The following is a 16,777-nucleotide window of genomic DNA, read 5'->3' as shown; positions in this document are numbered from 1 at the left end:
AAACTCTTTTATCCATAGGTTCTCAAACCTGTCAGGTAGAAGCACTTCAAAAAGCACAAGTTGAAGCCAAACAAATTTGAATAGCATACAACCAGTTAAAATGCCTTTAAAATCCAAGGAAAGAATCTTCTTGTCTTCGTATCAATATTTAATGCCTTTCTGGAAGATGCACTTTCAGCAAACATCTGCCACTAAATGTATTTGTTATGGTTTACTGCAGAAGGAACCAAGGGAATTTTAATGACCAGTGGTAGGGGGGTGGTGAGACAATATGCAAGAGATCAGATTGGAGTGGCTCATTGCCCCTTTTAGCCTGAAATCAAGAATATGTAAAGATTTTGGTTGGTTGGTTTTTTTTCCTCTTTGTTTTCTCCTGCCAACTTAAATATTTCTCCCAAGTAGTTGTTCATCATCCACCCTAGTTATTAATGGACTGGCAAGTGCTTCATGACCCTTGTGTGATACAAATATTCAAAATAGTAAATATTGCAAAGCTTTCGTTATTGCAAACAGGGAATACATACCAATTCCTTTTTTCTTTTCTGTGTCTACTTCACAGTTTTTCCATGTCTATCTAGCAAAAGACATGTTCAGTAGTTAAGCTTTCTCTTATCCTTAGTGTAAGTAAAAATTTCTTGTTAACTTCATTTTAACAAGCCCTGCAATATTGTCTGTGCAATAAGACCAAATGGCAAATTCTTACATAAAGCAGACAAATGCAGACTAGTCTGTGACAGAGAGGTGAAAATGAAGTCTTACTTTTCTGTCCCAGTGATAATATTCCTTGTGGTACTTGCTTGTGCTTCTTCTGGAATATCTGGCTTAAAATAGTAAGGTCAGTGTTTAAAAAACAATATAACATAAAAATCATGTCAGTTCTTTTCTCTCTGAGAATTACAGCTCAGACCAGGACCATCACCAGAAGCCAAGTTGCCACGTTCACTTCTGAACTGTGCACAAGCTACTGAGCCTTTGTAACACTGCAGCCAGACAGATCCCACACAGAAGTTACTCATGCTTTTATTCAAGGACCATCTGGACATTCCTGATATATTGCTACAGGATTTAGAAAGAAAGAATGTGTTTCAACAGTTTTTCTCTTAATTTCTCATTTAAACTGAGCCTTACATAGCTACAAAGAAACTTGACAAACCTTTAGAAGCTTTATTTTTCTTTTAGAATTACAAATTAATAACCAAGCCATCTGAATTCTGGAATTTGTTTATACAGCTATTATTTTACCTGCTAGGGAAAAGCATATCATGCCAGATTCAACACCCCAAGGGAGCTGAGGCTGCTGCAGCTCTGTGCCATGTATCCTACCAAATGTCTTCCCAACTGGCCCAATATACATGGAGCACACGTATATACATATACATACGTAAATGTATGTCTACACACACACATATATATCTATATATCTATATATCTAATCTTATCTATATATCACACACACAAATATATATATATATATATATATTGTGTCCCCCCAGGTAACACAAACAAATGTAAAACATTCATGTGAGCACACATATGACTTTCACTATCAGAGATCCTAGGACTAGCACCTCTGTTTTGCACAACTTTTTCATCTCCAAACCAATTACATCTGTCTCCTTACTCTGTTTAAGAGTTCTTCTCTTAAATATTCCATACTAAGTCCTGTGCAAACCTGAAATGCTCTTTACAGTATTAACTGTAACTTTAGCATGCTGTGGAAAGAAAATGTTCAAAATGGATATAAGATACTGAAAAAGACATGGAAAGATTTGGAAAAGGAATAGTACAAATATAGAAACATGATCTGTTTCATTTTGTATCTGTCACAAAGCATTAATTCTAAGGAATAGTGTACTTGAGTGCATGAAGAGCCAAAGGGAGTGGAAATTAGAAGCTCAAATTCTACATTAGGATGTCAGGAGCAGGAATGTTGCTGGAAACTGTACATTTATTACTGTACCACATAGCTGACAGCTCCAGATGACTAGAAAAGTCACCTCCATTCCTACTTTGAGGGATTGCTTTGGGCATCAATACACATTTTTATTGTCTCCTCTTATAGCTGTCAAATGTCAGGGAGTCAGACTTCTAACAACACATGGCATGGGGGTCTGTGATTTCCAGAATAAATCTCAGCTCTCTAGTACATTAGTAGTATTTAAAATGAGTAGTCTATAAAAATAGTATATAAAAAGTAGTATTTAAAATGTGTATTTAGTGGTATATAAAATTATTTGATAACTCTATCTCATGGTTCCACTGGCTAATAAATCTGTTGAATCCTTCCAGTTTCTTAATTTTCAGCAAGCTACAAATCTCACTAAAGAGGCCCCTGCTTTGTCAGACATATCATTGATCTTGGGATGTTTTATGGCATGTATGATGCTGGACCAAAAATGCATTTCTGAGTCAGCTTTCCAACTAGGAGACTATTATCAGGAAGCGTTGTGACAATATCATTAAAAATTTGTATGGGAGAATGGTTTCTTGAACAATAAACTCATTCCTTACCAGTTCAGAAGAGGCCAGGTTGGGCTGGCTCTAATGATTCTTCTGGAGAAAGATGACTCACCATGTTAGTGAAAAGAGAAGAAAATGCAGGCTGTCCTGAAGTTTTGAGACAAGGTGGAGGCTATTTGTTCTGTTATCCACTTTTTAAAAACATACTATCTATAGCAGTCATCTATTTCTTAGGTAATAATTATGTGTGGCAATGTCTTGGTTTGAAATCTAAAGGATCTCCTAACTTTGGCAAAGCATGAATGAAATACTGATGGAGTTCTCAAGTCTCACACTTTCAAGCCTCACACTTTTCCCTCCTGTCTCTCAGTTCCTGCCTTAGTTCTCCCATGTCAGCGCTGTGCTGCTGCAGCCTCCTCACTGCTCTGGAACTCCAGGCACCTGCCCAGCCAGGCACAGTGCTCTGCCCTAGAAGGGAAACAGGCACGTGGGAGTCAAGATGTGAGAATGCAGAGGTGATTCTGCAGCCCCCTGCTGTCCTCTGCCTTGTGAGCTGATGCTAAAATGCTAAAATGTGTGTTTGTCTTGTAACTTCTTGCACCAATTAAATATTCATCTTCATACCCTGAGGAGCAACCTCACATATCAGGACAATCTATAGGTAACAGTTTAATACTTAAAACTTTCTCTCTGATGACCAGTGAAGGGACATGAGGAATGTCAGGGAAGGCCAGTGTGGAGATTAGGAGGAGGTTCCTCACTGAGGGGGTGGTCTGGCACTGAACAGGCTCCCCTGGGAACTGGTCATTACTCCAAGCATGTCAGAGTTCAAGGAGTGTCTGGACAATGCTCTTAGTCCTGTGGTTTAGTGTTTGGTAGTTCTGCATGGAACCGAGAGTTAGACTTGATGATCCTTATGGATCCCTTTGAGATGGAAATATTCTCATGATTCATCTTTTTGGCAAGAGTGCTTCATGTTTTAAACAACTTGAATTTGACTGAATGGATTGTCCCTGTCACGTGATAACAAGAAAATGTCTACAAAATAATTTTCTAGGAAGTTTCTTTCTGTTACAGCTCTCTTCCCCAGTGGATCTGGGGAGCAGTGCCATGGAGGGCAGGCTGCAGCACTACAGCAGTGCTGTAGTTTAGATCAGCCAGCTTTCCCTGGGAGATGATGAAGTTTACAGTACTGAATTTTTCAGTAGAAGTCAGAAACACATGATTTCAAGTAAATAATACATGCTAACTTAGCCACAGCAGCATAAAAAGACCATAAATTTCATCTTGCTAAGCAAATTCATCTTTAAGCCTACACTGACGTTCTGTGCTGTAACTCTGAGATTGGCAGTGCAGCATCATACTTCATGGTCTGAACATTAATCCTGGGGTACTTAGTGGGAGCTTTGCATTGATTTATGTGCAGATTATAATATTGGTTATAAAGGTTAAAAACCTGACTGAGAGCATACTTTGGCCTTGTATTTGGTCTTTTCCCTAATATTTATCTTATGTTATTCTGCAATATTTTTTCAACAGCTTTTTATTGATCTAAGAGTTTTATTGTTGTTGAATTCTGCTAATTCTGGTGTATGATGGACACGTATACATTTAACAGTGAAGAGAAATGTGATACATTTTAAATCTCAGGGAATGCCAGTAGTGCAAATTGGCATATAATCCTAATATTGTTTCATTGATACTTGAAATACAGTTTAACAAATGCAGATGTTCTCCTTCTCAGTACTTGAATAAGTTTCTTATATCTTCTCTACCATGTATCTGTAGGATTGTACTGAAGACTGTACGTCACAGAATAAGAGAAATAAGTTATTCTATAGCAAGATATGAATGGTGAACTTTGATATCACATATTATTTTCTCTCATGTCAAATTACAAACCTTTATTGCTTGAACTACCTCAGATTTTCTGTGTACTGAGAATTTACATGGGAATAAAACTTGGCAAATTGCCTTCATGCTGTTCTCTAAATGGGTTCTGATAAATATTTATAATGTCTTCTCACTGCTCAAATACAGATTCTAACTGGCCTTATTCAAGATTCAGTTATTCTTGGGATTAACCCTGAAATCCTATTACCAAGCCTAAAGCAGCAGGGGAAGAAAAAAAAATTGAAAAAAAAAATGACAAAGCCGGATTTAGCTACAAAATGAAAGCCTGGTGAAATCAGATCTATTTCACTATTGCTCATTTAATACATATGGATACAACTGGGTCACCAACTGATTTAGCCACGAGGTAGAAGTAGCATAGCAGCAAAACAAACCTCAGCAGATTGAAAGTCAACAGCAGTACTCTGAATAAGTCTTTAGCAAAGTCATTACATTTTCCTCAACTTTCAGTTTTCCTGGAATGACATTATTGATTTATTAATCTATTGGGATTTTAGTATTTTAAATGTGTTTTATTTCTATAGAAAGTTTAAGTCTAGAAATTGCTGCCTGGCTCAAGTTTACATTATTTTCTATAAAAGATAAATATTTATCAATGTTTAAAAATCCACCACTTTCATGCAGTTTAAGTCAGGTTCTCATTTCATGTCAGAAATTTTTGGAAAGGGAGATTTTCCTAGGGTTTTGTTGGTTTTGGGGTTTTGTTTTTGTTTGGGTTTTTTATTTGTTTGATTTAGGTTATTTTTGTTTGGTGTTTGTTTGCTTGTTTGTTTGTTTGTTTATTGAGGTTTGGCTTGGTTTGTTTTTTATTATTAACTTATAAGTGCAATTCCAGAAGATTCTGATTAAACATGATATGTTGAATCAATATATGTAAGTAAATAAACTGACAGAAAAGGGAGGCAGTAGGTAAGGATAATTGGGAAAATCTGAACTTTTACAAAGATCTGGTCCTACATACCTTATGTTATCACTTCTACAGATTTTGGAGGCACAGAAGGACATTTAGAAAGTAGGCTGGTTTACAGCTTTTCCATATTTTCATCCTCCTAGAGTCAGGGCCTCTTGTGTTCAAGATGTGGAAATTTTCTTTAAGGCAGAAGCTTAGATGTTAATATTTGTGGTTTTTCAATCATTTAGAACGTGAATATATTTTATTGGTTTAGTTGAAATGAAAATTTTATGCTAGTTACAGAAAGCACCAATGTCCTCCACTGGAAATGTAAAATTCCACGTTTCATGGTTCTTTTAAGACCAATTCAACTCTTTTTGTTTTACTGCCACCTAGTGACTAAAACTTGAAAACTTTTTTTGAAGTTTTCGATTTATTAGCGTTTGGTTTTGCATTTTGTAGTGATGAGATGATTTACAGAAGATTTTGTACTTTTCAAACTGAATCAAATAATTCAGGCTGAATTCTGATACTTTTGTCCTTCATTTCAGATGCTTTCTCCAGTTTTTTTTTTCTTTTTCACCCTCCCTTCTTTTGCCTTATATTGCCCTCTTAATGAAAACTCTATCTATCTATCTATCTATCTATCTATCTATCTATCTATCTATCTATCTATCTATCTATCTATCTATCTATCTATCTATCTATCTATCTATCTAATCTATCTCTGCCTGTCTGTAGGGTCTTGTTATTCATTCTTTGATCTGCATATCCACAAAGTGGTACAGATACAGGAAATAAATCAATATTTCTGTTTTACTTCCCTTGAATTCCATAATAACCTCATGTTGTGCTAGCAATTTTAGTAATTTTATTGAAAGATTTCCAGGTTGAGGTTGTGGAAGGAGAGGAGGCTTTTACAATCCATAAGTAACTATTCTGGAATTAGAAAGGTTTTTAGAATGACAGCCTCCTATTTTTTGTAAGTTCAGCTCTTGGGGCACTTGGATTGCAGAGGTCCATGGGGCTGGAGGAGCCCACAGCTCAGTGAAGCTACCCAAGGGAGGGGAATTTAAATCAAGCATTTAAATCTTTTGCTGCACTTCTGTATAATTTTTCACTGTTTTTTTCACTTGGTTTTCACAAGTTGATCCTTTTGTGAATCAGAAGCTAAAGGCCTTGTAAGACTGTCAGATTGGTATTTCTGTTTCAGATCTTCTCCAGAATGACAAAGTTCAAGCAGCAATAGGTTCAAAGCCCTTCATTTGGACTTTCATGTAAAGTTCAATTGGTTTTCTTACCTTTCAGGTTATTGAGTTGCCCCATATGTGGCCAGAGATTGTACTGGTGGTCTGAGGTCAATGAGGTTGAGTTCTCTTGAGACTTTTTATGCCCCAGTAGTAGGCTTAGTTATTCCTGCCCAAACCTGTGAGGAGAAGGTCTTAATTTCCTCAGAGCAGAGGATTGTTCTGGGACATCCCAGAGGGGGAGAATGCAATAGGATATAAATAAATGGGGTAGTGAGAAATAATCCAGTGGAAACTGCATCTGGATCCTATACCTTTGCAGGTATAATTACAAGACAGATTTAATTATATTAATACTTCATGAAGCTTTAAAATAAAAAGCTCAAGGTTATCCTGTTTTCCTTGATTTACAACTGTTTTGCTGCAAGCCTCTCTTATTTTAGCTTAGATAAGGAATAAGCTTTTCATATACTTGAAAAAATAGAAGCTGTCATTGGTGGTGACAGACTCTATAGGGTGACTTTACATTTGAACAATTGAATGGTTTGCCTCTAAATGTCATATTTTGTTTTGTAAATGAATCACTGAGACCACAACATCATAAAAAAAAAAACAATCCATCTATTTCCTTTTTTCTGATAGCACTTTTATTGCATATTTACTGCAATCATTAGGGGGAATGCCAGGCTGATAAATACCCAACTGACATATTTCACATAGATACTCTGAGAGTCTTTGTTCAATAAAGTATGGGTTGTAATTACCTTCATTTTACACCTTTGATAGGATTTGATTTTGTAAGAACATGGACTTTCTGAAATGGCAACTGGTTTCTGAAAGCTTACATGTTCTTTCTTCTGTTAAATACTAAGTGATTGTGTTTCCAAGAAACCTTATGAACTGAAATAAGCATTATTATGGTACTTAGGGGTCAGACAATGTGATCAGTAATCAGTAAAGGCTTGCAGCAGTTATTTTGGCTTGTAAATTAAGATGTGTAAATTTTTACACATCTTAATGTGTAAAAACTAATAGTGCCACTATTGCTATTATGTTTCGTATGAGCATAACTAAAAGCTGGCTCAGTTTGGCTACCTCTGAGTTTTGAATGGTCCTGGTGTTTGCCACATATGAAAAGTCAGTTTTAAGGATATTCTGTTTTACAGTTGAAATAATTCCATTACTTCAATGCTTTCCTGGAGTTTAGATTAATTAAATTCACCCCTGAATTTTCTTTCCCTCCTCATCAGCATTTCATCAGTCAGATTTGAACTTTGCCTTCGTCTCCTAGCAAACAGGGAAATGTTCATTCTGTAGGATTTCTGTTCCATCGAGTGATTCCTTCATCGAATCACAAACTCTGCTCCTCTGCCTTTCTGACTGGCATTACCATTAATGTTGACTGATGTCTCTGCAAACAGCTGGCTCATGCATTTGCTTAATTAAATCAGAGCCTTTGCAGACTTTGGTTGATTTAAGTCTCCACGCTAGAAATCTGTCATTTCTCTCCTTCATTTTACATCAGCATTTGTGCATCTACAGATGCAGATGCTTTGGTTTGACCCTTTGTTCACTTTACAGAGTGTGTGAGTACAGTGCAATGCAGTTTAATGTGGAAATGCAGTATAGCAGTTTCCTTGTCAGCTTCCTGCATAGTTTGAACCAGTATTCCTTAAAATATTTTAAAAATCACTTCTATTGCCATAATTACCAACCCATGTGTTGGATACCTCCTGACCTTCTTAGAAATAATTATCCTGGTATATTTGCAGGACTGCTAGCAAGTGACTAAGATTGGCAGTTTAATGTTAGTGACATTCCAGGGAGAAATTTTCTCTTGTCACTAAATTTCCACTTGAATGTCTAAACTGCTGTTTGCTATAGCCAAGGCGTGTACAGGCCATAGGATTGGATTTAGGATTTCTTTTATATGAAGTCATTAAATAATTTCTATATAATATCACTGGAGAAGCAGAGGAGTGTTTTCACTATATTTTTTCAGATGAAATTTACTTTAGTAGGGCAGAGCTGCCTACTAGGTAATGGATTTTTTTTTTCTTTCCAGATACAATTTCTGTACTTTTACTCCAACTCACAATTTGAATTGCTTTTCAGACCTTGTCTTTATAAAATTACTTTATGTCTGTAATTTTCCCATCATGGCTATAAATTTAGGTTGAGGCAAACTGAAATAATTCCACAGCACAATAACTGTTTTCACTTTCACATGGTTTATGTTTCCAATAATCATTAGGTGATTTACTGATTACTACTATAAGAAACTTTTATTGGAAGCACCATTGAATGTGTCAGAGCTTTGCAGCACAGTGAACTGGTTACAGTTGTGTGATCACCTCATGGTTTTGCTTAAGCAGCAAAACAGACTGGGTGTTTTTGGTCCCAAAAACATTCATTTTTGGGCAATACAGAATGCATTAAGAACATACAGTTCTTAATGTTCCTACTCCTTTATAACATGAATTGAAATACTAGGCGTTATTAAAAATGGTTTATTATTAATCCTTTTATCCTTTTAAGTTTTGTTTGTTATAAGTGTCATACAGTTACAGGTTGGTATTTGCTGCTGAAAGCACTTCTATCTCTGTACTTTGTGCCTGGTACTCAGTGATTTATTTTAGACATTTAAGTAGTTGAGCATTTATTGAAACCTGTGACCTTATTTACATTTATCTACAGAGCACTATTGAACTAGTTAGCAGTAGTGAGATTTAAGACAACAAGGCTTGAATTTTGAGTTATTTTAAGGCTTGGCACCAGGTTGACAGCATAAAATTGCATTTATGTTTACTTTCACAGAACATCCATAATCAGGAAGAGGCATAATAATCTGCTTTCAGTTGAAATGTAAATGGTGAGGTCTGTATTTTAGTATACATGAATATATGTATATTTATAGAGAGACAAATTTAAAAGCAACCTTAAACTGATTTCCACTTGTACAGACAACATTTTGCACTTAAATTTCTGTGTATGTTTTTACATAATGTCAGAATATCATATAAATTACTTTTCAGGGAGTAGTCTTTATGGATGTGTGAGTAAGACAGTAGAAGTATGTGTTTTCTCAAGACACAAATTGCTACTGCTATCATCAGTATTCTCATATTTGCAGCTGTACTCTCCTGTGCTTCCAAGAGCGTCTTTTGTTTTCCAGAATTTATATATACCAATTGAGTCTGATCTGCAAGTTACATTGTAAAACACCAAAGTAATTCATGCAATATGGAAGTCACTTGATAACTCAACCAGTATTTTTCAGGGGGTTAAAAAAGGTAAAATATATCTTTATCTATGTTGTTTTGGTTTTTTTTTTTAATTTCCACAGGTTCTGCATTTCTAAGTTTTATTTCTTTATGTAAACTTGAAACAAAGTTTGTGCGATTTTTTCCACTATAGTAGATTTTATTTGGGTTGCCACAGAGTGAAGCATCAAATACCTGTTTTTTAAAACGTTTAGACTCATTTTGGATTCTCCAATCACTACTGGTTGTTCTCAGCAGAGTGGAAATGAAAATCTAGGTTTGACATTCTTGATCTCACGAAGAGCCAGAAAACATAAATCTTTACTTCTACAGTACACAGAAAAGAAAACTAACTTTCTTTAATGCTATTTCTATTTATTTTGCAGTTTAATAACAATGCTCAGAATGTCAGTTGCTTTAATCATCTTGTCCAAGCTAATGTGAGGAACAAGAAGAAACTGAAAGAAGCTGTCTATAAAATCTCTGCTAAAGGAATTACAGATTACAAAAAGGGCTTTAGCTATGCTTTTGAGCAGCTGCTAAATGTAAGTATTTAAGCAAGATCTCTCTGCTGTCAAGTGAAGGAGAATTGGAATATTCAGCAGGCTACTGCATGCTCCTTCTTTGTGTAACTAAGTGGTACAAGTGCAAACCTCTATTTAGCAAGTAAATTTATCCCAACAATGTTTTTTTTCCTTGCAGGTTCCCCAGCAGGTTGCTAAGACTTTGGAATTAATTTGGCTTTCAATCTGTTGTACTGTTTTACTTCATTCATTCAGCTGGTTTTTCGTTTAACATGTGATTCACAGTTGACACATACTTGTGCTAGTGGTTGACTTGCAGTTAATTTTAAAATGGAAAGATCTGTGTTACTGTGTTATTATTTCAATTTTACCGCATCATCTCCTAGCAATGCTTAGTTAACCTACAATTTCACACTTATTAGAAGTCATAAATACTTTACCATGGTTTCAGCAAGATAGGGGAAGGAAATGAATTAGTTAATAGAGGAATACTAGGCACCTGATAATGCCTAAAGCATAGTATTCACTCACTGAGACTATTCTAATTATTTTCTGTTTCTCATGTAGAAAAAGAAGAATTTCCTCAAAAATTAAATGCATTGTTTCCATTTTTTAAATACATTGCACTTTCTAACCAGGCACAAGCTTTTTGAATAGCAATGTTTCCCGTTTATAGCAAATGTTTGGGGTTTATTAGTAAATTTTAAATGGTTCATGAAGTTGTTTAAAAAAATAGCTCTACTTCTCACCTTCCTGAAGTAGGCATATTGTATCTTAAACCTTAGCTTAAATAAAGCTGCATCATTTTACAGCAGGTAGGGTATAGCTTAAGTATCCTTATCCTTACTGGTTTTGGTTTTGTTTTGTTTTGCTTTTTTGTGGGGTTTTTTGTGTGGGGTTTTGTGTGTGTGTGTGTGTATGTGTTTGTTTTGTTTTGTTTTGTTCTGCTTTGATATTTTGGGGGTTTTTTTGAGGCTTTTTTTGGTTTGTTTGTTTTAGGTTTGTTTGTTTTTTGGGGTTGGTTTTTTTTTTTTTTTGTGGTTGTGGTTGTGCTTTTGGTTCTTTTTCCAATTTTTTTCCCCCGTGTTTTTATGGGAAATTTTCTCAGTATACTACTATTCAGATCAGCAGAAGGGTGTGGAGGGGAAATGAGTGGGTGTCCGCTGCTGATGTGGTTTTATATAAAATCACAAACAGTATTTTAAAGTCTATTGGACATTTTAGACCAGGCTGGATGGCATTTTCACCTGTTCTGCACCTGTTGAGATCTTATGCAGAGGGAACCAGGAAGAAAAGAAATTTTGCCAAATATGTTCCTCCTAGCAATGATATTTGCTTAAAGTTATGGATTACATTTGATGCAGCACCAGGTACATACTTGTTCTATAGGCAACATTTACAAAAGCTGAGCACAGGGGGAGCCTCAAACTGGATTTTTTTGTAGAACTAAAGTATTACTTAAAAAATAATTGGAGGTGAGTGTTAAAGTGGGACCATCTCTTTTTTAGCTGAAGGTGGAAGTGTGATTAGCCTCACATGATCTCTGCAAGCCTATTAAGTTATGGCTGGACATTGTGGATTGCCCAACTTTACGGATATATGCTCATCCTCTCCAAATATTGCCAAATCTGTTTAGCAGGAAGAGTAAAGGGATGGGGATGGGTTCAGGCCAAGGCTCTGGTGACAAGACAATATAATATGGTGGTATAATACAGGCTTAAATAAATAATCAAAAAATATGCTTTGGGATAGTTGCCGGTTGTATATTTATGAATTCAAATAGTCCAATTGCTTTAAGGTCCAAATAAATCAAGTATTTCTCAAATTTTCAAAATAATTTTGTGGGTATTGTTTCTGGATGACAGTTATTTCAAACAATTTTCCAGTATACCAAGTTAATGTTTGGTACCAAAAATTGCTGTTTCTTGTGTTTCTATATAGAACACTCAAGTTTTTTCAGCATAATAATTCATGTCATTAACAATAATCTGGATTCCATAAGTTTTATACAGCATCTTCATATTATTATTTGTTACATTAAGGTGCTTCTTTGAAAATCATAATACTTCAGCTTCAGTAGTTCAGGAGGATTTTCCCCTCATATTGTAATATCTATGGTTTGTTAAAGAAAAATTAGTGAAAAATGCATTCCTGAAGTGTCAAGTCACAAAATATAATTGTAACCTGCCTCTTACAGAGTTAATTTTAAAGATGTGAAGGTTGTTTAAAACAAAGGCAATTTTAGATGCAGTGTAAAATGGATCATGACTTGCTTGCTTATTTGAAAGAAAAAAATAAGGCCTGTATCAAATAGAAGAGAGAATTAAAAATTATTAAATAGTTCAATTCCTCTTGTATTCTTTTGTGGTTTAAGCTAAGAAGCTGTTTCATGTCCTGGGGAAGCTCCTGTATAGACAACACATTCCCATGCAGCTGTGGCTCATTGGACTGCTAAGGAATACTGTTCAGAAAAATGAAATTACAGCATTTTCCCAGTCTGTAATGGATTCACTCCCTGAGCCACTATCTCTCATTTTAGACCAAAAGAGGCTGGGGGGGAGGAAGATGTGTTTTAAATTCCTTAAAGATCATCTGGTTCCAGCACCCTTGCCATGGACAGGGGCATTTTTCACTAGACCAAACTGCTCAGGGCTCTATTCAACCTGGCCTTAAACTGTTCCAGGGATGGGGTAATATCATATGATTTGAATTTTTTCATGTTCAGCTTTCCAATAATATTTGGAGGCTAAAATCTTGGATATTTTTTTCTGTGACATTAGCGTCTTTAGTGTCTAAACAATGTAGTGTAAGTGATGTCCTTCTCTAAGTATGAGGAGATGAGAGAAAACTGTTTTTTTCTGATACTGTGTAAGCATATGTTGAATAAGTCACAGAAAAGTCCTGCTTTGGTCAGTGAAAGCAAAGCCTAGCTCAAGTTTCCATTGCCCATAGTACTGCTTCTTTTGAAATCCCGAGAAAAGTTCCATAACATGAGGAAATTTTGGTTCCCTTCTTTGTCTCTCTGATCTTATTTTGGTCTATATATTAAATCACCGTAGATGTAGGTGAATTTCTTTATTTATGAGGTATCCAACCCTACTTTTATTACTTTTTTAATATCGAGAGAATTGCAGCCCAAAGCAGTATCTTGCAAGTGATATTTCACAAGCAAAAAATGGTCATAAATTATTTAATCCCAACTGAAACACAGTGTGCTGATGAGGCTGGAGAGAAGGTATTGATATATAGCCAAGTTTTATATGTTGTTACATGTAAGGGAATCTGGGCTAAATTCTTTGGGCTTGATTTTTTTTTTTCCACAAATTTTTAGATTTGAAAGTAGTAATAGTAAGAAAAGAAGTAATTCTTCACTGAATATTGAACAGGAATTAGACCAATGAGTAGAATGAAAAGTGGCAGAGGGGAGTGGGATCATCACACCTTGACCAGCCTGGTGGCAGTCAGTTTATAGCCACAAAAATTAAAGCAGGAGGGAACTGGGGACTTTGTAAGGACAACTCTCATATTTGTCTTCCTGACTCTAGAGGAAATTCATAGAGCAAAATTGAGGCTTGTGGAAGAAGCTGAATTTGTTTTTCTGGATCTCTAAGGGTTTTACTCAATCTCATCCAGCTATTCAGAAGTACCAAGGTACCATTTGTATGCAACACAAAGGGCAAGGAATGGCTGCAAAAGCAATAAGCAGTTTACTTAGACTAGAGTTTTAACTTTTAGAGAATAAAAATGAGCCAAAATTCATGCTCACCACTATTGATCTGGCTGTGGAACAATTTTGTTATTTCTTTGCAAAACACACTGCCTTTTTCTCAGGGGCTTTACTAGTTACATTGATGAATTAGGAGTCAGAGGGGCTTCTTCTTAATTGTATTTCAGGATTGCTCTCCAGAAATAATGGAACATGCTCCATTTTTCAGCTCTAAGATGCAACATAATTGGAAAAGTTGGTGATGGAGAGATTTTAATAATCTAGGTGGCCATATCTTGGTACAATATATTATGTAAACCTAATTCTAAAGTACTTTTTCAAAGATTAGCTATTTATTTGGGAGTATTAATAATTTTAATAACAACATGAAAGAATTAAAGATTTGGAAGATGAAGCTCAATTTAAGGAAATATGACAAAAATATTTTGAAGGGTATAAGGTGGATATTTTGTAGGATGCTTAAATTAACAGAGTTTTTATTCAAGCTGTCAGTGAGCTGGAAATTTTTTGTGAGTAGGAGTGCAACAAAAAAAAAAAAAAAGCATATTCAGTAATTCATTACATGTCCATTGTTCCCTAATTTCCACAAGGGAAGTAATGATAAAGGAAAAAAAGTGTAAGGATGAGAAAAGAGAAAAAATATTTTGAGATCCCCACTGTGCAAGTCTCATGCAGAACATCTGACAAGGGACACTGTGGGGTGCATGTAATGAGTATGAGCTAAAGAGCTCTCCTTGTGTTTGTGGAGGTGAAAGGAACCACCAAATTCCTATTCCACTCTGTTGGGCCAGATCTGAAGTGACTCATATTGAAGTATCTTGGAACAGAAAAGTGGCTTTGGATTATTTTATTTTATTTATTTGTTCATTGGAGGGTATTGAATGAAATTATACAATATTCATGTTTTGACATTACCATGTTAAAGTAGTAAGTGTGTAGCTATAAAAGCCATCAGATATAATAGTTGTTATTCCTTATAGCCTGAAATATAAAAACTCTTCTGTTTGTATCTCCTACAGCACAGTGTCTCCAGAGCTAACTGCAATAAGATTATTATGCTGTTTACAGATGGTGGTGAAGAAAGAGCACAAGAAATTTTCCACAAATATAATGAAGACAAAAAAGTAAGTGATATATGAAAAATTTTACTGTATGAAATACAACAGCATAAATGTATAAAGCACTTTAAAAAAACTTATTAGTATTGATCCTTAGGACACTAAAATCTTTTTCAATCTATAACATTTATTTGAAAAATCATAAAATACATTTAATATTTTACACTTTGTGACTCATTGGTCTCAAGTGATGCAGAAGTATACTGTAAACCATAAAGAACTCAACTTTCTATTGACACTTTTCTTGCATTAGTGTAATTCCTGAATTATCCAGCAGAAACATAGGTACTTAAATGACAGGATATATATGTGTATCTCTGTCTCCTCACTGCAAATATCTTCTATGTGCTTTTATTGTTTGCCAGGCAAAGGCAAATGGGAACTCAAGGTTAGAATCTGAATTTGAATAGATTTGGGCTGGAACAAACCCACTTTTTTCCCAGTGAGGCTAATTATACCTTTGAATGTCTTAGCAAGAAGTGAGATGGCTTTCTGTTGGTGAAATTTGATCTATGGTTAAAGCAGAATTATGGGTTTGACATGAGAATCCCTGGATGAGTTCTCTTGTTTAGATAAAATTGGATTATTAGCTGTGCTGGTTTTGGGTTTAATTTTTGAATCTAATCAAATTTCTGGTCTGGCTTTTGCATAATTAAAGATTTAAAAATGCAGGAGCATGTGCATGAAATATAATGGTTTATAAAGTTGTTTCCTGTTAAATTTCAGTGAAAACTATTATTTATTATTATTAAAAGATTAATCACATTCTAAATAGAAATGGAATATGAGCTGGATTCACACTGCAACTAAGCATTTACCTTTTCCAGTGCCTGGGGTTGTGCCTACATCTGTGGGGTTTTATGAGTTATTTTTTGTTTTGTATTCAAAAAAAGCAGCTAAAAGTTAGAATGTGATTCATGAAGGCACTTCAACAGCTGCCATGGATGTATATGCATGAAACAGTGGAAGTATTTCATTGGAAATCTTCATATGTTTGAATTAATCCTTTCAAAAGTAGAGCTGGAAATGCAGTGCTTAGTTTGTATCTTGACCAGTGATTCAATCACTGACCTTGAATAATCATTTTGTGGCTGTTGTACAGTTGTGCTTTACACAGAATGATATGGTGGGGTTTACTTAATCTTTGTGTCTGAGCTGAAAGTACTTTTTAAACTCTCCATTAGAAGAGAGAATGGAAGTCATAGCCATGTGTGATGCACATGGCTGTACTCTGAAAACAAACACAGAGATGCCTCTTAAAATTTGGAGAGTAGTAGATAGGTAGTGTTAGCTTTTATCACATTACAACAACAGCCATCAGGTTTTGGAAATACCCCCATAAGGGGGAAGATGTATGATTCATTTCTTATTATATTTTTTCATTTAATTTACTGTGTTAGGAGGAAAGTGTAGTAAAATATTCAGTCCAAACAACAAAATAGATTTGGAGGGCTGAGATTTTTGATCTTATTCACATCATGCCTGATGGTTGATTATTTTGTGAAGTATAATAAATGGCATGTAGGATTTACTAATTTTAAATGGTTATTTTACTGCAGCATTAAATACTGTAAATTTTCACTGCCGAGGGTTGGGATGGTTTTATGTATAATGTTATATATAAAACACTAT

General features: G+C 35.1%; 1 protein-coding gene across 7 annotated transcripts in view; it reads left to right on the top strand.

The window, feature by feature from the left end:
* Positions 1–16,777, top strand: part of CACNA2D1 (calcium voltage-gated channel auxiliary subunit alpha2delta 1) — a 368,348-nt gene that overhangs the window by 277,334 nt on the left and 74,237 nt on the right. For all 7 annotated transcript variants that reach the window (XM_030960743.1, XM_030960744.1, XM_030960742.1 and 4 more), the window contains exons 11-12: positions 10,163–10,321; positions 15,047–15,151. In XM_030960743.1, coding sequence (XP_030816603.1) covers positions 10,163–10,321; positions 15,047–15,151 — 264 coding nt within the window. The remainder of the gene's footprint in view (positions 1–10,162; positions 10,322–15,046; positions 15,152–16,777) is intronic.

This window comes from Camarhynchus parvulus, chromosome 1A (assembly GCF_901933205.1).
Source record: "Camarhynchus parvulus chromosome 1A, STF_HiC, whole genome shotgun sequence".
Taxonomy (NCBI): Eukaryota; Metazoa; Chordata; class Aves; order Passeriformes; family Thraupidae; genus Camarhynchus; species Camarhynchus parvulus.
The sequence above is the reverse complement of the archived record's forward strand: the minus strand, read 5'-3'. Positions and strand labels throughout refer to the sequence as shown.